This window comes from Osmerus eperlanus, chromosome 1, assembly GCF_963692335.1.
Source record: "Osmerus eperlanus chromosome 1, fOsmEpe2.1, whole genome shotgun sequence".
NCBI classification, from domain to species: domain Eukaryota; kingdom Metazoa; phylum Chordata; class Actinopteri; order Osmeriformes; family Osmeridae; genus Osmerus; species Osmerus eperlanus.
The window spans coordinates 1798774-1819215 of NC_085018.1; the positions used below are offsets into that span (position 1 = coordinate 1798774).

Consider the following 20442-nt stretch of genomic DNA (forward strand, 5'->3'; position numbering starts at 1 on the left):
TTCAGACCCGTCTGGGGTCAGATGTGGATTGGGGGAAGCTGGGTTCTCAACTCCCCCCTCCTTCCTTCACACCTACCAAAGGTGTGATCTGATCTCTGGCTGGTTCATTTGATTGTTCAAATATTGTTCTGGACATCTTGGTACAGTTACAAAATATAGTTGAATGATTGTTTTATTATGATAGCTTTGTGTAGATATCAAGAATGACATGGTTATCTTTCAGGAAAAAGGAGTTGTTACTAGAATCAAGATTTCAGTGAACACAACATTAAAACAAAGTAACAAACATCCCTCTCATAATTCTCCACCTTGTACTCTTGTGGTAAAGGTGAAGTCTCAAGAACTTTCCTCAAAAGTTCTGATCAAGGTATGTTCTTTGTTCAAATCGCCGCCGAAACGGATAGCAAATGGGTTGCTGGAGACGTGTTGTCTAAATCAGGCCCTTTGAAGCTTGCAAGCTAGCAGGAGGGCTGATTAGGTAGATTGGGGAGGCCCCTCCCCAATTCTATGGTTCCTTTGCATCGGCGTTTGGTGGGTAATCAGCATACTGAGGGTGTCACGAGGGCTGATTAGGTTTGTCTGATGTGATTGAATCACTCTTCAGGTGTGGCAAGATGTTGGCTCTGTGTGGTCTTGTTGACCTCACTACAAGTTATAGACAAGTTTGAAAACATTTCACACATGTTTTAGTGCTATGGTAATCTACACAATGAGTCTATATAGCTAGCATGATTTTAGCTCAAAACTGCTGGATGATGCATTTTTTCCAAAAACGTGGGATTGGGGTGATTTGTGCCAAAGGGCCTGGGGTAATTTGTGCCAGATCTGTGAAGAGAATTGCAGTCAATTTGGTCTTCATTTGAATTTCATTTTATTCTGAACATGTGTTCATGTAAATTACCTTTTAAATAGAATTGCTTATTTTTTTCCATTTGAACTGAACTTTGTTCTCATGTGTTCATGAAGCCCTAGGCCTTGACTTGATGTCAGACATCCCAAGTCTCCCGGAAGTTCCGGGAGTCTCCCGCATTTCAATAGCGGCTCCCTGACGCCCGCAAATGCTATACAGGTGCATATCGCACGTCCTGATTGCGTTCCTGGTGGTGCTGGTTGAGGGGGGGGGGGGGGGAGATGTTTGTGGACTTTAGGAAAACCCAGCCTCACTCAACCCCATCACCCTGTGTGACTGAGGCGAGCAAAGAAGATTGTATCTGACTCCTCCCACCCTGGACACACACAGTTACAGTCACTTCCCCCCGGCAGGAGGCTGCAGTCCATCATGACCCAGATTTGATGAACAGTTTCTTTCAATCTGCAGCTGGCCTCATCTACAAGGCCCAGAATTCCCAACTGCCACTAAAACAGTCCATCGGTCACTTATTGCTCATTGCACAAGTCACATTGCACTCTTCTTTATTGGGTGTGCTCAAGCCTTCGGCGAGAGCACAGCCTTTGTTCTCTCACATATATATTATTATTATTGTGAGTGTTAATGCTGTTCAGCATTCTCACTATTGTTTTTCAACTTCTTAGTTCTTCCGCCGTTTTTTGGCCTTTAACTAGTTCTGCATACTTTCACCAATTCCTACAATTTATGTATCAAAACGTTCAGCGCCTTCAGGAGATGTTGGCTATGACTTTTGGTATTTCTCACTTTTATACTTTTTAAGACATTAAGGTTTTTGTGCAAATTATTCTCCCATTAAAAGTAATGGTAAATCCTTTCAAATCATTAAAAAGCTTCCTCCTCTTTCAAACGTAACTACTTCAGCATACTTTCAGCTAGAGACACCATTCAACCTTTAAAATGTTCACAAGACATTCAGCTATTCCCAAATGATTCAGCTTTTTCAAATATTCAGCCAATTTTGAATTATGACAGTTTGAAATACATTAAAATGTTTGCTCCTTCTTGATTTTTATGAATGAGCAGCAAGCAGAGTGGCACACTCTGCTGGCTGCTCTTTTTCTGATATTCAACTAATTTGTCAAACAAATTCCTCTAACGTTCATATAGTTTAATTTACAGAAACAAGTTATACCTTAAAATGTAGGAAAAATTGTCCTCTTTCAGCCAATGTAACTACTAAAGAGCTCACATTTACAGATTTCCAGCTATGAGCCTTGAAGCGAGAGCAGCCTTTCAAATTCTCTCACTAACTTCAATGGAGAGGTGGGTAAAATTCGTCAGAGAAAGCAGGAAGGAAGACGATTTCGAAACTGCCGGTAGAGACATATTTCTGACCGCACAGACATATAAAGGACATCTCTAGTTTCGGCAGAGTCTTGGGTCTCGGAAAATATCCTCATTTTATTGATTGGACGTATAGTTTTGCGTCTAGGTCAACTTGTTTGAGGTGTGGATGCTAGGTAAATGTTGGTTTTTCTCTCTGCCTAGCTCGTTAGCTATCACAGCTGCGCCATCACCGTGGCAACCAAACAAACAAGCACCAGGAAAGCAAAAGGAACACGTTTTTGAAACTGCAGGTAGAGTCGTATTTCTGACTGCACAGACATATAAAGAATATCTCTGGTTTCGGCAGAGTCTTGGGTCTCGGAAAATATCCTTATATTTTGGATTGGACGTACAGTTGTGCGTCTAGGTTATCTTGTTTGAGGTGTGGATTCTAGCTACATTTCTCTTATTCTCTGCCCTCAGCGCGTTAGCAATCATAGCTGCACCATCACCATAACGACAGACACGCACCACTCAGTCTCTCACACAGGTGATTGGTACGTTTACTTGACCATGAGAAACACGATTACTAGCAATTGTCGGTTTATGCCAATAATACGATTACTCCGTTTACATGTGTAATTAGTTATGCGATTACTCAATAAACACGTCTACATGATTCTTTTTTATTAATCGTTGTATGCTCCACGGACAAAACTTGCACCATCATCCTTCTGCAACAAAGTGTCGCCTTGTCTTCCTGTATCGGCCCTACTGCTGTATGTTTCATTCCATCAACACATTGAATCCAACTAAGAAAGCCGAGTAAACGCATAGGCTACATCTGCTACTGCTAATACTATCCCAACTATAATTTAATCTGTTAAAACGATAATATTCTTGTTACGACTAGCTAGCCTACTTCTTCTTCTGTTTAACAGTTCAGCTTTCAGCTTCTCCCACATTGTAGGCTATTTTAGCTCTTAGCTTTGTTAAGATGATGCAGTTCAGCTTCCACACTGCCTCTTTTGTGTGACTCACACATTTTTGAAATTCATTTCAGCTTGCGGGTATTTTCTCATTTCTCACTTTTATACTTTTTAAAATATTAAGGTTTTTGTGCAAATTATTCTCCCTTTAAAAGTAATGGTAAATCCTTTCAAATCATTGTTGGAATGCTGCTCCAGCCCCTTTCAAAAATACCTTTCGGTTGCTTTGAAGCTTCAGCTTATAACTTTCTACAAAATTTTCACTATTTTCAGCTTTTTTAGCATGGTCAGCTATCCCCATTCAGGTTTTCAGCATTCTCACTGCTGTTTCGCAGGAACAGCCGTTTCTAGTTTTTATTTCTTTTTGCCCCCCTAAAACTCAGTCAATATTTGGCCTACATAGACAACGTAGGTGTCAAAAGTTTCGTCTTGGTAGCGATTGAGTTGCTTCTATTGGAATTTACGTTCCGTTGCATGGTTTAGGCTGAAGTTAAGTTTTTGTGGCGAAAAGTGAAGCTAACGGTGGCTAATTTGCTAGCCACAGTCACTGACGTTACTAACGTCACGAAAACACGCGTGACTACCTTTGGCAGAACATTCGTTTTGCATCTGTTAACCCTCGTGCTGCCTTCGGGTCACATGACCCAAAGGTTCATAACGAACCATCGTTGTGTTTACCCAATTTTACCCAATACAAAAACAAATAAAAATAATTTTCTTTTAACCATCGCAATGTGGGGGGTCTGAGACAGCCCAACGGTTAAAAGAAAATGATTCACTTTGTTTTGGTATGCGGTAAAGTTGTCGCAATACGACGGTGGGTCACAATGACTGATGGGTCAGAATGACCCGAAGATAACACAAGGGTTAACTTGGGGGATAGCTAGGCTAACTATAGCTTTACTGCAAGGCAGCTGCAGAAACGCCACAAGCAAAGAGGCCAGGGTGATAACTATTTACTCATTTTACTTTGTGATATGACACACAATTGTGATGTGTAATGTACAGTATAAGCTGATATTATTAAGGAAGTACATCTACTTTCGGAAACAGTAATCTACTATTTCACTGAAGTATTAGCATCATGACATTAGCCTGTGTTGCCCGGGCAACACATACTACAGTGGTCTATGATGTAGCGTTATCTGTTTTCAATCGTTAAAATAAACATTCCTCACATATACATTTTCGTTGTAGGATTTATTCTGACATTAGTAAACGATTTGTTGGTGAAATTACCATTACCTGTGGTTTCAAACCAGTGTAGCTCACTGCAACGCTGTAGCTTACGCGAGACACACGACAAAAACATCTAACTTACACAGCTGTTTAGGAAGTCAAACGGCGACAGAACATGTTCGGCACTCCCCTTACTTAAATCAAAAGTCTATCTAACTACTAACCTGAACTTCATTGCCACAGCCTAAACGTTGTCAATCTGTTCATGAAAATAATTCATTTCAGCTTAAACCGTACAACGGAACGTTAAATCCAATTCAACCAACGCAATCGCTACCAAGACGAACACAGCAGTAGTCTAGTACTGTACCGTAGTAGTACAATTTACCGGGGCAGCTTCTCCACACAGGGCTATATCGCATTTTGCGTTGTTACTGACAATGATCGCTACCAGTGAGCTTTTTATGAATGAGCGATTTTCCACTAAATGAATGTCAAGCTTATTTACGTTTTGGGGGGCATATTTTCAGTTAGAAGATCGTACTGTTTGAATCGCGATTCCATCTTCTACTGCCGGGTAACGTCGTAGAATAATCTTCAAAGGGGGTTCTTTATTAATGAATGCAATGAGTAGGCTAAATGCCTGAAAATATCATGAGAAGGGAAAAACTTAAAATGACGTTTAAGTCATAGAGATTAGGTCAATTTTTACACCGGTCTGCCAAATTGATTCGTTTTGATTCAACGATGAGGCTGCCTCTTGCAGGGGAAATGAGAAGACATCTATTTCATTCTACACTTCACTCGTATTTTCAGTTGTAAATGAGCAGCAAAAAAAATGCTTTTAAATCTATGTAATCTTTATAAATAATAAGCATGCATTTTTATATTAAATATACAGAAATATCAGTTGTAAAAATTTCATTAAAAAACGGACCCCTGTGCAACCGACGCAAGCAAGCACACCCTACAATTTCCCCAGAAATTGTACCCTCTCTAGTATCTTATTTATTTTCTTATATTTAATAGAATATACATGTATGTACTTGACCAGACACTTCTACCATGTCTCTCTTCTGATAAGTATCACCCTATTTGTTTTCTAATCCACCTAGAACATATTCATAGCTAGCATGTGTTTCTTCAGCCTTCCCGTTCATTACAACACTCGCAGACGTAGACGTAGATGTCACAAAGTATATACGGTCCACTTCTAATCTTAGCTACCTACCCAGATCTTCTCCACCTGCCCTCTCTCTTTCTATTGGGCTCTGGAACTGCCAGTCTGCTGTGAACAAGGCAGACTTTCTCCCGGCGTTTGTATCCCATGCTTCTCTTCACGCCCTTGCGCTGACAGAGACATGGATTCGCCCTGAGAACACTGCAACTCCAGCTGCTCTCTCCGTCAACCACTCGTTCTCACACTCACCCCGCTCAACCAGGCGAGGTGGTGGGACAGGTTTGCTTCTTTCCCCACATATTAAATACACATCCACCCCACTCTCTGTCACTGCCAAATCATTTGAACAATCATTTGATCAATCTAGGAATACAGTGCCGCCGGAAAACTTCCTTTACACATGGAGTGGCATTTCTCATCAGGAAGTCCTAACAGAACTCCAATACTACACTTTACTTAACAATTTATATTATCTGGAAAATACCTTTTGACCAAAAAGTGTCTGGTCAAAAAATGTTTGTACAGAAATAGCTGTACTTTCTGCTTACATTTTAAAACCAGGCTCGTTACTGTACTTTAGTTTTTTCATCTGTATTTGGTGGCATGATAAATATTATTTCTTGTAATTTTTTTAACCCTTGTGCCGCCTTCAGGTCACATGACCCACAATTTTACCCAATACAAAAACAAATAAAAAGCATTTTCTTTTAACTTTCGCAATGTGGGGGGTCTGAGACAGCCCGACGGTTAAAATAAAATGCTTCATTTTGTTTTTGTATGCGGTAAAGTTGTTGCAATACCACGGTGGGTCACAATGACTGATGGGTCAGAATGACCCGAAAATAACACAAGGGTTAATTCCTTGCACAACAAATGAAAGTTAGTCTACAAAGTTACCATGGAGCAAGGCAGAATACAACATGAATGGCTAACGTTATGGATGAGACAGAGGGAGTTAGCGATGTCTGACTGAAAATCAAGGTGCAACCTCCGGGGCTGAAAAATGTGCCTTAAAGTGTAATACCGCCAGTGGTCGCCAGGGGTTGGCTCCAAAAAACTCTGGACTCCCATTCACTTCTTTTATGAAATACTAAGTCAAAATAAATTGTCCACAATTCATTTTGGTGTCATTAGCTAGATGCCCTTCTTATTATCACTTTCCTGGTGGTCCATCTGAAAATAATTAGATCAATATGTAAATATTAGGCTTCATAGAGTTCATAAAAATAGAGGAAATAGAGGACAAAGGCCGTTAGCGATGTGGCGTGCATCGTGACCATGGCCTCTCCCGCCCTTCGCCCCTTCCCAACTCCGCCCTCTCGTCCAAATTTGGTCACCTGATGGCGACCAGGAAGTAAAAAAATTGAGGCTTCAAAACGGGCTTTCACAAACCAATGGGTGAGAATACAGACATTCCTGATCACCCATGGCCACATGAGAGAGATGTTTGAAATTGTCGGCGTCAAAAGGGATTCCATGGCAAATGCGCTGCGTATTTCATAATGCATTATGTGAGGTTGGGGTGGCTAACTGTCCCATATTAGCCAGGATGTCCCTTATAATGGGCCTAATTAATTTGTTACCTCACTTGTCCTTTTTATTGACAGCCACGCTGAGCGAAGCCCCCACCCCTCGCTCCTCAGCTTGAGGCAAAGGCCCTGGTGGATGTTGGTGGTATTGCATTTCCGATCAGGTACCCGGCTCGTCCGGTCGACAAGTCAACATTTCCAAAAAATCCCCAATAATTTCTTTTTTTATTCTTGAACCTGGCTCATAGCCAAGTACTGGCTTTTTCATGCAATTTTTTTAAACCAATCCGAAATGGGTAAACTAGCATCCCATTTATTAAGTCTTAAGTCAAGAAAAGTTGCCTGGCACTGTGCTCGCGGATATGAACAGGGCACAAGCACAAAAGGAAACATTAGTCTATCGGTGAAGAGCTGACTGAGCACAGGGTGAAAGGGCTTGATAATCTACAGTTGCTTGCCCTGCAGCAGCCACGTTTACATATGGTTGCACACTGTAATGTTTAATACTGCAATAAGCAGGACTTTTCTTATGAAATCGCTCTGGATAAGAGCGTCTGCTAAATGACTAAATGAAATGCACAGGAACCGGAAACCAGTATATTGTACCATGCACGGCATGAGGAATAAAACACTCAAGATACTCCCAGACAAGGTGTACACCTGGTGATGATTTATAAGACAGGTACAAGTCACAACACACCTAAATTAAATTAGTTGAAAGAGTTTATTCCTGTAACTTTAAAGCCATTTTTACAATTTTGTCATGAACATTTATACGTTTTTTATATTAATAAATGTATAGGTATCGACGAGTACCAGAAAAAGAATTGCGGTACTCTGTCCTTAAAAAATCGGTGCATCCCTAATCATCATGATAATAGTAACATATATAACTTAGCTCGCTTTGCCGAGCTAGAACAACGATGAGGGTGTCATTTACTTCATTAATTTGTTGGAACCACATAAAATTATGACATTGAAGATGATAAACAAAGTAATTATTAAAATATGAAAATACAAAAACAAAGGATAGGCGCCTACTGTAGCCTAATAAGCGATTAAACATCTAACGTAGTCACTACTATACATTTAATTTATCTGCTACTTTTTGCCAGCCCTCTCCTGGATTTTGCAGACTTAAGGTGTTCCCTGCCGTTCTGATTAAATCTTCAAATACGGAGTAACCTTCAAGCAAGCTCTTGCTGTTGCCTCTGTTGCAAAAAAAATGGGGCGCAGCCAATAGCAGCGTTGCTAATCAAGGTTTCTACCATCAATTCATACCCCCATTTAGACCACCGCATAACTCAATCCAGCTATACTAATCATAAACAACAAGGGTGTTCGAAGAACCCAATCAGCCAGATCATGATTAGCAAGATGATGTCATCTTAGATATGTCATTTGATCTTGGATGTAATAAGCGACGTACGAAGGACCGACCCCAGATCTTGTTTGAGAAGTGAGGGGCACAACACCGGATTAAGTCCACCTACCATCCCCAGACCAACGGACTGGATGAGACGACCAACCAGACGCTGAAGAGGGCCATCGGGAAGACTCTGGATGGGCATCAAGAACGGTGGGAGGATAACCTGAAGGTAATCTTGTTTGCACATAACACCAGTGTTCAGGCTTCCACCAGGTATTCACCCTACCGACTGATGTATGTGTAGCCGGTGTGAATCGGTGAAACTCACTCCTCAAGTATGTAACAGGCCACCCGCGTCAATGGATAGATAGCTTTTCTTTGGCGTAGCTGGTAGTGGTCGCGCTTGGGATGCCAGAGGTGGCAGGTTCGACTCCGGGTGGGAGCGACCATTGGCCAAGTGAACCCTCTGATGGAGCAAGACCACGTCTGTTACATACAACTGGTGCCATCAATACACAACGCACGAGGAGTTTACAACCGGTGCATATGGTCAGGAGCCATGGCTGTCAACCGAGGTATGTAAACTTTTGATATTTTATTCTTAAATATTGCTATATTTGCAATAGAATTTAAAAAAACATGAACGTCATGCAATTATCTGCTGCATGTTCTGTATTATCATGTAATTTCAGAACTCAGGCGACCTTCCTCATGAGGTTGACAGGCCTGGTAAGGGCGCCTTCGAAGACAACCTCCAGACCAGGGCCAACAATGATGAGGTTTTCGTGAGAGAAATTACCGAACGTTACATCACATATTACACTGTAGCTTTCACCACAAGGTGCGAGATACACCAATGTGTATCGCCCATTTGAATGATGCTAAGTAATTATTTACGTAATAACATTGCATCACAGACACTAAGTTCTAAAGCATTAGAGAATATAAAGCTTAGCTGCTTTCCTGTCTCTTGGAACGGTCAAGGTCTGACTCAACGTGAAGAAGGCCCAGGAGAAACAGCAGGAGGCCTACCGGAGGAGGACCAAGAAGGGGACCAAGCGCTTCAAAGTCCTCCCAGGCATGGAGGTCTGAAGAAGGATGAGAGGAAGCGTGGGAGACCTGGAATAACAATGGATCCAGAATGGTCAACAAAGTACCGGTAAATGCAGACCCCACATCAACAATTCATACGACTACTTTTATGCATTTTCGCTATTTGTTTCCGAGATACAGTTAGGTCCATAAATATTTGGACATTGACACAATTTTCATCATTTTGGCTCTGTATACCACCACAATGGATTTGAAATGAAACAAGATGTGCTTTAAGTGCAGACTTTCAGCTTTAATTTCAGGGTATTTACATCCAAATCAGGTGAACGGTGTAGGAATTACAACACATTTTATATGTGCCCCCCCCTTTTTAAGGGACCAAAAATAATTGGACAAACTAACATAATCATAAATCTAATTGTCACTTTTAATACTTGGTTGCAAATCCTTTGCAGTCAATGACAGCCTGAAGTCTGGAACCCATAGACATCACCAGACGCTGGGTTTCGTCCCTGGTGATGCTCTGCCAGGCCTCTACTGCAACTGTCTTCAGTTCCTGCTTGTTCTTGGGGCATTTTCCCTTCAGTTTTGTCTTTAGCAAGTGAAATGCATGCTCAATTGGATTTAGGTCAGGTGATTGACTTGGCCATTGCAGAACATTCCACTTCTTTGCCTTAAAAAACTCTTTGGTTGCTTTCGCAGTATGCTTCGGGTCATTGTCCATCTGCACTGTGAAGCGCCGTCCTATGAGTTCTGAAGCATTTGGCTGAATCTGAGCAGATAATATTGCCAGAAACACTTCAGAATTCATCCTACTGCTTTTGTCAGCAGTCACATCATCGATAAATACAAGGGAACCAGTTCCATTGGCAGCCATACATGCCCACGCCATAACACTACCTCCACCATGCTTCACTGATGAGGTGGTATGCTTTGGATCATGAGCAGTTCCTTCCCTTATCCATACTCTTCTCTTCCCATCATTCTGGTACAAGTTGATCTTGGTCTCATCTGTCCATAGGATGTTGTTCCAGAACTGTACAGGGTCTTTTAGATGTTTTTTTGGCAAACTCTAATCTGGTCTTCCTGTTTTTGAGACTCACCAATGGTTTACATCTTGTGGTGAACCCTCTGTATTTACTCTGGTGAAGTCTTCTGTTAATTTTTGACTTTGACACAGATACGCCTACCTCCTGGAGAGTGTTCTTGATCTGGCCAACTGTTGTGAAGGGGTTTTTCTTCACCAGGGAAAGAATTCTTCTGTCATCCACCACAGTTGTTTTCCGTGGTCTTCCGGGTCTTTTGGTGTTGCTGAGCTCACCAGTGCGTTCTTTCTTTTTAAGAATGTACCAAACAGTTGATTTGGCCACACCTAATGTTTTTGCTATCTCTCTGATAGGTTTGTTTTGATTTTTCAGCCTAACGATGGCTTGCTTCACTGATGGTGACAGCTCTTTGGACTTCATATTGAGAGTTGACAGCAACAGATTCCAAACACAAATACCATACTTGAAATGAACTCTAGACCTTTTATCTGCTCCTTGTCAATGAAATAACGAACTCCCATGAGGGAATAACATACACCTGGCCATGGAACAGCTGAGCAGCCAATTGTCCAATACTTTTGGTCCCTTAACCCTTGTGCTGCCTTCGGGTCACATGACCCAAAGGTTCATAACGAACCATCGTTGTGCTTACCCAATTTTACCCAATACAAAAACAAATAAAAATAATTTTCTTTTAACCTTTGCAATGTGGGGGGTCTGAGACAGCCCAACGGTTAAAAGAAAAGGCTTCACTTTGTTTTTGTATGCGGTAAAGTTGTCGCAATACAACGGTGGGTCACAATGACTGATGGGTCAGAATGACCCGAAGAGAACACAAGGGTTAAAAAGGGGGGGGGGGGGCACATATAAAATGTATTGTAATTCCTACACCGTTCACCTGATTTGGATGTAAATACCCTGAAATTAAAGCTGAAAGTCTGCACTTAAAGCACATCTTGATTGTTTCATTTCAAATCCATTGTGGTGGTATACAGAGCCAAAATGATGAAAATTGTGTCAATGTCCAAATATTTATGGACCTAACTGTACATGTATACGAGAATGACCTACAAATGAACATCTTTATTTGAACATAGAAAAAAAGTGCTATCTAAATCTTTACATATTGCAACATAATACCTCATACAATATTTCCTATGATGAAATAATTTACAGAGATCCATCCCCCTATTAGCCAATCACTGTGGGCATAGTTAGTAAGCTTCTTACATTTACATTGTCATTTAACAGACGCTCTTATCCAGAGCGACTTACAGTAAGTACAGGAACATCCTCCCCGAGGCAAGTAGGGTGAATTGCCTTGCCCAAGGACACAGTCATCTGCCACGGCCAAGGAATCGAACCGGCAACCTTCCAATTAATAGCCCGTTTCCTTGACCGCTCAGCCATCTGACCCCCCTCTGATTCTTGACATCATCCATAGCAACAAGTTCCTTTGTTTAATATCTCATACAATATTCCTATAATGAAATCATTTACAGAGATCCATCCCCCTATTAGCCAATCACTGTGGGCATAGTTAGTAAGCTTCTTGACATCATCCATAGCAACAAGTTCCATTGTTTTAGCTCAACATTTCTCCCCATTCCCACCAGTCTCAGCAGCTTTGAGAATATGTTTTTGGAGGAAACTCTGCTGAAGAACTTTTACTGCTATTTAAGAGAACTCTTAATGGTAAGATAAAGGAGGAAGCTCTGTCCGAAAAACGTGTGTCCTCATGTGTGCATACAGATAACTACTTTTAGAAAAGTGTTTGCTACATTTCTGACATTGATAAGGTTTCTCTCCTGTGTGTATCCTCATGTGCACAACAAGATTACACTTCATTGAAAACTGTCTGTTACATTGTTGACATTGATATGGTTTCTCTCCTGTGTGTGTCCTCATGTGCACAACCAAACTACTATTCATTGAAAACTGTCTGTTACATTGTTGACATTGATATGGTTTCTCTCCTGTGTGTGTCCTCATATGAATAGCCAGATTACCCTTCCGAGGAAACCGTTTGTTACATTGTTGACACTGATAAGGCTTTTCTCCTGTGTGTAACCGCATATGAAAAAACAAAGTACTTTTTTCACTATAAGTTTTGTTACATTGTTGACACTGAAAAGGTTTCTCGCCTGTGTGTTTCTTCATGTGCGCAACCAAACCATATGGACGACTAAATGATTTGTTACATTGTTGACACTTATATGGTTTCTCTCCTGTGTGTGTCCTCATATGAATAGCCAGATTACCCTTCCGAGGAAACCGTTTGTTACATTGTTGACACTGATAAGGCTTTTCTCCTGTGTGTAACCGCATATGAAAAAACAAAGTACTTTTTTCACTATAAGTTTTGTTACATTGTTGACACTGAAAAGGTTTCTCTCCTGTGTGTTTCTTCATGTGCGCAACCAAACTATATGGACGACAAAATGATTTGTTACATTGTTGACACTTATATGGTTTCTCGCTTGTGTGTGTCCTCATGTGTAAACGTAGAGTATCCCTTCGAGCAAATAGTTTGCTACATTCCTGGCATTGAAAAGGTCTCTCTCCTGTGTGTGTCTTCATGTGTTGAACCAGATTACCCTTCTTAGCAAACGGTTTGTTACATTGTTTACAGTGATTGGATTTATCTTCTGTGTGTTTCCTCATATGAAAAACCAAAGCACCTTTTCCACTAAAAGTTTTGTTACATTGTTGACACTGATGTTTTGTTTTTCCGGTGTGACGTCTCTGTGGCATATGTTCCCTTGGCAGAGCCTCATTGTCTTGTGTTCTGTTCAGAAGAAGCAGCACTCCTTCATGTTCTTCCTCCTCCAAACTCTGAGCTGTAGAACAGTCTGGAAATACAACAGAGAGGGGCTGAGAGTCACTGCCTGGTTCTGGTGCTGCATAGTCTTGTCCATCAGGCTCTGCTTTGATTTGCTCCTCAGTTGTGTTGCTGGGTAGAGAGTCTCCTTCTCTGTTCTCTACTTTAACAGTTTGGTCAAGATGTGAACATTCAGAAAAGCCCTCCTGATCCCAGTCGTGTTTCACACTGGTAGAAGTGAACATGGAGTGTGTAGTTTCAGACTGCAGTCCTTGGAGCTGCTCTTCCTCCTGACTGGTCCAGAGCTCCTGTTCCTCTTTAATCTGTTGGGGTTCCGGGAGAGAGAGCTGCTGCACATCTGGAGGAAAGAAGAGTATGTTGGTGATCAACGTAGTCATTATGCAACCCAACATGTCTGACAGCTAAAACCAGACCAATTGTGGTGATCTTAGCATAATATGCTACTCATCCAAGGCTTGAAATTTCAGCCACATATGCTCCCAAAATTGTATCTGTGACCTCATAATTTTGGGAGCATTTGTGCGAGTGCAAATAATTGTTATGGTGCACTGCAACCTGCTTTAATTTCTTTACAAAACTCTGGCTAATTAGCCAGATAAACGCTGTTACTGCTCAAGTAATTTCGTACATGAATATGGAGTTAGGTTTTGAAACATTTCGATCAGTGATCCTGTCGGGTGTTATTTGGCACACTGGGTTTCAGCATTTTAGCTATGCATCGTACATGGCTTTGTGGTGTTTTTTTAGGGTCGAATTAGGTTGTTGGTGTTGCCCCGTGAGGTAGCAACGTTAGCCAGGCAGGTTTTGCACAATACTTGACACTACACAGCATCTTTTTTAAAGGCAAAATTGGCAGTGTCTGTAGTGTCAGGTTCTGTCGAGCCTGAGGCCACCGTACAGGTCAAGGTAAAGTGTAACGTGCAAAGTTGATCCTTTGTCTGCAAACTGCATTACTCTCGTGTCATGTGACCAAAGTAAAATCGCAGCCTTTGCGATTACAACATCTTGTTTTGTCACATCGCAATATGCAAATGCAATTAATCGTTTGCAATTAATTGCAGTATGACTACGTTAAGCCTGTGTTCTGCACCTCTCACCAACCGTCTCTGGAGGAGGGGATTTCTCACTGAATTGCTCCTCCCAAGGTTTCTTCCATTTTTTCTCTTCTTGTGAGTTTTTCTGGGAGTTTTTCCTTTATTTTATTATTTTCCTTTATTCCTTTATAGATTTGTTCACAAGTGATAATTACAGGTTTTGTTTAACTTTTTTTTTTTCTCGGCCACGAGAAAATGAACGAATCACTCTCTGAGACTACGCGTTACTCCCGAGTCATACTCATGATTCGTTCAAAATGACCGAATGGTTCACGAACGACACATCACTACTGTCACGTACCACTGGCAACAGTACAGTACAGTTTTGGTTCTAACTGCCTCTCGCTCAATGAGGCTAAGGTCTTCTAATCTGGTAGATGACACTCGGATAACTAGCTAGTAGCTAGTGACACAGTTGTCTGTGCTAGTAACACACTCAGTCGCAAGAAACGGTACTCTCACTACATTCTGCTTTTATCTATTTAATACAAGGGCGTAGGTTTGCATCGGGTCCATAGGGACTAGTCACGAACAAAGTTTGGGAAAGACAATTGTCCCCACCAATATTTTGTTAATTTTCGAAAAAAAAATGTTTTAAACAATATATTTTCAAAACTCATTCGTATTATTATCTAAACTATGTTCGTCGCCCAGAAAAGTCAAAAATACATTTCCAAGTTAACCAATGCGCCCTCGAGCCTGCGAGACAAGATGATGTAATTTAATTGGCTGAAGTGGCAGTGTCAGAAACACTTTGTGAATCGTGACTTGCAGAAAGAGAGATGGCAGTAGTCTGACACGGTAAGCTACTAAATATGCCAGGAAATAATAAAGCCTCATATTAGTATTTCGTTTGGTCTCAGCATTGATATTTTTGACCCTTTTGTGCTTTGTAGATAGGAAAATGTCACCCAAAAAGATAGATATCAGAAGTTTTTTCACATGTATAAGGCCTCATGTATAAAGGATTGTGCAGCTTTCATACCAGAAGATGGCGTACGGCCAAAACTCGAAAAGTACCTACGCACAGAAATATTCACATGTATAAAACCAGTCGTACGCCAGGTCCTGCGCACCTTTCCTTTATAAATCACAATCAACGTGAGATTGACCGCATGTGAACGAGCCACTGACCCCGCCACTGACCCCGCCTTGCCTCCTCCCATAAATGAATATGCAGATGGACTATAAATGCTATAATAATGCTGAGATCATTTCTTTGTCTGAATTACCGTATTTCTTCAAATAAACGCCGCACCAAAAATGAACGTTAAACGCCGCTGCGTTTTTTCAAAGAAATACGGTGACTGTGAGATCGAGGTTCTGACAAGAGGTGGAGGCGAGAAAATGTGTCCTGTTTGGCGGCCTGTAATCAGGTATTAGCGACAAAAGTCGGCGGAGTGGAAAACTGTCACTATTTGTGTCCTTTCTTGTTTTTAACCTGTAGCACTTTGATATTTAGCTAAATGTAAAGTGCATTACAAATAAAATTATTATTATTATTATAGGGCCATAAATGCTGTGGGTTCAGAGAACCGGACCATGGCAAAAATTAAGAAGGTCCGATGTAAAACTTTAAATGAAGAAACGAGTGGTGGCGCATCGTAACAGCATGGCAGCTATAGGGTTAGCGTGACATGCATTTCCTGAGTGATTTTGTCCTTAAGTTTAACAGAAGTTAAGTGGTGGCGGATTAAACAGAAGGCTATAGCATTTCCCCTTTTGGGCTTTGGCATTTTGATGTGATCATCCACATTAATGATCAAACTTTTATTTTTATGTTTTTTTAATAGTTAACGTCATAAACGTAGTAGTGGAAACTTTATTTTGTAATGTTTGGTGAGTTTCGGCACTTTTCAGTTAGAATTCGCCATGTTACAGAGCCAGACAAGACTTTGCGGATGGTCCGCACATTCTCACTTCTGCTCAAAACTTTCCGTGACGGCCCGCACATTCTCACGTCAAGTAAATCTTTATACATCACAAAGTGTGCGTGAAAACCAGCGTACGCAAGCTTTTTGTGCGTACACAACGTTTATACATGAGGCCCCTGGTCTTGTTGAAGCCAGAAGAATAAAGCTAACCTACCCACATAATGGGACCGTGCTAGTTTAGCCTAGTACCGGCAGGCTAGCAACTCAAAAGTGATATTAACTGGTAATAAATAGGCCTATATGATGACCAATGTCAGCAGTCAACTAAGCATGGTTAGTGTCTGTATTAAATATAAATATTATAATTATGTAGAGCAGGTTGGTGATGAATCAGCATCAGGGGTTCAGGTGAGAAGTTGAATTGTCCATTTTGGTAAAGATTTAATTAAATTGCTGTTTTTTAGGGGATGTTTAGACAATGTTACCCATGAATGTTATTCACACTTATACTTGTAGGTAGTAAAAATGTGTTATAAATTGGGATGCCCAAATGTGTGCATCATATAATTCATTAATACATTATTTCATTGCTCAGAAGTCCAGTACAGATGATGTAGGCCTAGTACAGCTCCATAAAACCTGAACCAATTACCTACATATATATATATATAAAAGGTCAAATTCTGAACAAACAAATGCATTGCATGTACTTCTCATTAGGTCATTTAGTTACTTATGGCATTATTTTAAAATTAGTGGTGGGCATAGATTATTTTTTTAAATCTAGATTAATCTCACTGTAATATTGGAATTAATCTAGATTAAAATGGCTCATTTGAATTCCACCGAAGGCATTCAGAATATGAGTGTTACCCAAATAATGACTAAAATTACGTCTTTGAGAACGGGTTTCTCAAGACAGGTGCACTGTAGGGGGCGAGAACGAGTCTTCGAACCTGTGTGTATGCCTTGTGTATGAAATTACCACATCAAACGTGACGTGCTAACATGGAGCTGCAGCTATGAAGCCGCCGGGTTCCCAATGGAAACCTCGACAAGACTAAGATTGTTTGCACCTTGTGCTATGCGGAATTAGTTTACTGTAGGAGTTCTTCCAGTCTCAAATACCACCGAAACGCAAAGCATCCATTAGCTAATGCGGAAGATGCCGGGCACTGATGTAGCGCTGGGGAAGAGTCGTCGTCAAACTACGATGTTTGAGTGCAACCGAGGCAAGCCCGTCAGCACAGCTCTATCAGCCAAGCTAACTAATCTAATAAACAGTTAATAAACACAAGTACATCTTATTGAACATAATTTATTTTCATCACCAATTATCATAGTAGAACAGCTTTCTCAAGCAGTTTGTGATGCTTTTTGGAAACAGGAGATGAGCTCCTGGTCTAATGCGCCACCTGGCTTGAGAAACCCGTTCTCAAAGACTTACTTTTAGTCATTATTTGGGTAGCACACATATTCTGAATGGCTTCAGAGGAATTCAAATGAACCATTTTAATCTAGATTAATCTAGATTAACGCCAATATTAGTGAGATTAATCTAGATTAAAAAAAACATATATATATATATATGGCGGGGCGGGGGGCAAACCTACGCCCTTGATTTAATACCCACATTTTGACACACCTGGGTATGACCAAATATATAATTCAAGATATAATTAAAAGTGATACAGCAGATTATAATCAACTGTAGTTATTAATCGAACCTGTTCGGTGAAGCTTGATCTCAGGTTGAGTAACAATGTCCAACAAGCGTTGCAGTCGCGTGCTCTTCTCCTTTGAACGACAAATCTCCTCTTCGAACTCGGCAAACAATTTTTCAGCGGCTGCGAATATCTCTAAAGCTGACGTTGTTAATCGCTCATTGATAAAATTCCTGAACACATTTAGTTGAGACATTTTGGTGGTTAAAAACCTCGTATAATTTACAAAACTGTGGTTCGATGAAATTAGCTTTCTCCTTCTTCATGCGCGTTCTTTCTAACCGGATGTAGACAAGTCAAGCTGTTCCGTTGTTATCGCCCAACTGTTTTTTTGTTGTTGCAAAAACACAAATGATTACAAAGGTAATACAGTACCGAGGTGAAATCAGTTTCATATTCGAGATTCAACAGACATTCATATTCGTACCACCGTTAAGGCTCCGCGTTATATTTAGGGTAAAAGAGTAGACAGTCCGAATATTTCATGATGAAATATTCGGACTGTCTACTCTTTTACCCTGGTCCCTAAATATGACGCGGAGCCTTAACGGAGGTACGAATGAATCTCGAATATGAAACTGATTTCACCTCGGTACTGTATTACCTTTGTAATGATTTGTGTTTTTGCAACAAAAAAAAACTGTTGGGCGATAACACCGGAACAGCTTGACTTGTCTACATCCGGTTAGAAAGAACGCGCATGAAGAAGGAGAAAGCTAACTTCATCGAACCACAGTTTTGTAAATTATACGAGGTTTTTAACCACCAAAATGTCTCAACTAAATGTGTTCAGGAATTTTATCAATGAGCGATTAACAACGGCAGCTTTAGAGATATTCGCAGCCGCTGAAAAATTGTTTGCCGAGTTCGAAGAGGAGATTTGTCGTTCAAAGGAGAAGAGCACGCGACTGCAACGCTTGTTGGACATTGTTACTCAACCTGAGATCAAGCTTCACCGAACAGGTTCGATTAATAACTACAGTTGATTATAATCTGCTGTATCACTATTAATTATATCTTGAATTATATATTTGTCCCCCCCCGCCCTGCCAATATATATATATATATAAATAAAAAGAGTTGAAATTAGGTTGAACAGGCAAACTTTATTAAAACATCTTAACATTTGTGTAACTTTGAACTGATTTAAACATAATTACAGTAATAAAACATTTCGTATCAGGCTGGTATGGTTCACTCCCCATGTCCAGGGCACTGCTACACTGACTTCCTTGAAGGTAACTGTCTCTCAAACTGACTTCCCTAAAGAGCAAAGAAAACTTAGCCTAGTCTGCACCTGCATGTTTTCATAATAATTCACTTAAAACAGGTAGACAATGTTTACACTGTCAGTCATGACAGTACACCTCAACACATAATCAATTTAAGACCTCACTTGAAGCTTTGTTGGTCCAGCTCCTGCTTCCTCAACCTGCCCTACGTCTGCACTGGACTTCTGAGTTTCCTAAATGCATTTCAAAATGGTGCCTTAATGAATAAATGTAGACCTTATATGAGTAGTATATTAGGGATGCGCATCTCCATCACTGAGGACGATGCGATACACATCTCGATGCACTGCCAACGATCCGATACATTAAAGATACATAAAAGCAACTACTAATGCGATACGATACTATTCACCCCTATTGCAATGCAGTGCGATTCGACACGATGCGATTCAATGAGATGCGATGCAGAAGAATATGATGCTATGCAATTTAATATGGTACTTAATGATTTATTTGTCAGACAGCAAATCATCAATTAACTAAACAAGTGAAAGGTTTACTTCACATATTAAGCAGTCTCTGACAAAAGATAAAATAACATCAGGCCTGGACCTTGCCTTAAACCAGTCCTTCTTTCCTGTTGTGTTCTCTGAATGTAAAAAAGGGTAAACTATTACTGGCAGTCACAAGCTGCTGTAAACAGTCATAACACCACACACTAAATTGAACTCATACGTCCTACTCAGAGCCATAGAAAAAGAGAGTTGCGACACTTCCATAGACTCCCATTGTTATCGAGGAATGCGGAAGTAAAGCGTGTCACATGCGACCTGTAGTTCCAAACATTACATTTTCCACCGTTCAACCCCATTCATTTTCAGTGTCTCCGAAGCAAGTTAGCTGGTAAATTGATGAAAATCCTTCATTTTTTCATATTTTTACCACCACATATCAATTGTTATTAGTAGTATTTCATATAGCTAGCTTTAGATAAAGTGTATCGTAAGATTATAGCTTGTTTGATTCGAAACGCAGTTAGAGCTAGACTGTAGGTCTAGCTAGTATCTAACATAAGCAACACTTTTACTGAAGCTAGCTAGAGAGCATGTGTATCATAACCAGAAGTCAGTTGGCTTATAGTCTGTCAAATTAGTT

General features: G+C 40.5%; 2 protein-coding genes across 3 annotated transcripts in view; one reads left to right on the forward strand and one right to left on the reverse strand.

Moving 5' to 3' along the window:
* The window catches only part of LOC134039520 (zinc finger protein 300-like), a 64278-nt gene that overhangs the window by 24261 nt on the left and 19575 nt on the right, over positions 1-20442 (forward strand). The window contains exon 1 of one of the 2 annotated variants that reach the window (XM_062485545.1): positions 18743-19018. The exons of the other annotated variant lie outside the window; for it this stretch is intronic. Coding sequence (XP_062341529.1) covers positions 18826-19018 — 193 coding nt within the window. The 5' untranslated portion in view covers positions 18743-18825. Of the gene's footprint in view, positions 1-18742; positions 19019-20442 lie in introns of those variants that run through there. 2 annotated transcript variants of the gene reach the window in all.
* LOC134039635 (zinc finger protein OZF-like) lies at positions 11590-18328 on the reverse strand. The gene is made up of 2 exons (XM_062485666.1): positions 18059-18328; positions 11590-13700 (listed from the first exon to the last, which is right to left on the reverse strand). The coding sequence occupies exons 1-2, from the start codon at positions 18249-18251 to the stop codon at positions 12211-12213; spliced, it is 1683 nt and encodes a 560-aa protein (XP_062341650.1). The 5' UTR covers positions 18252-18328; the 3' UTR covers positions 11590-12210.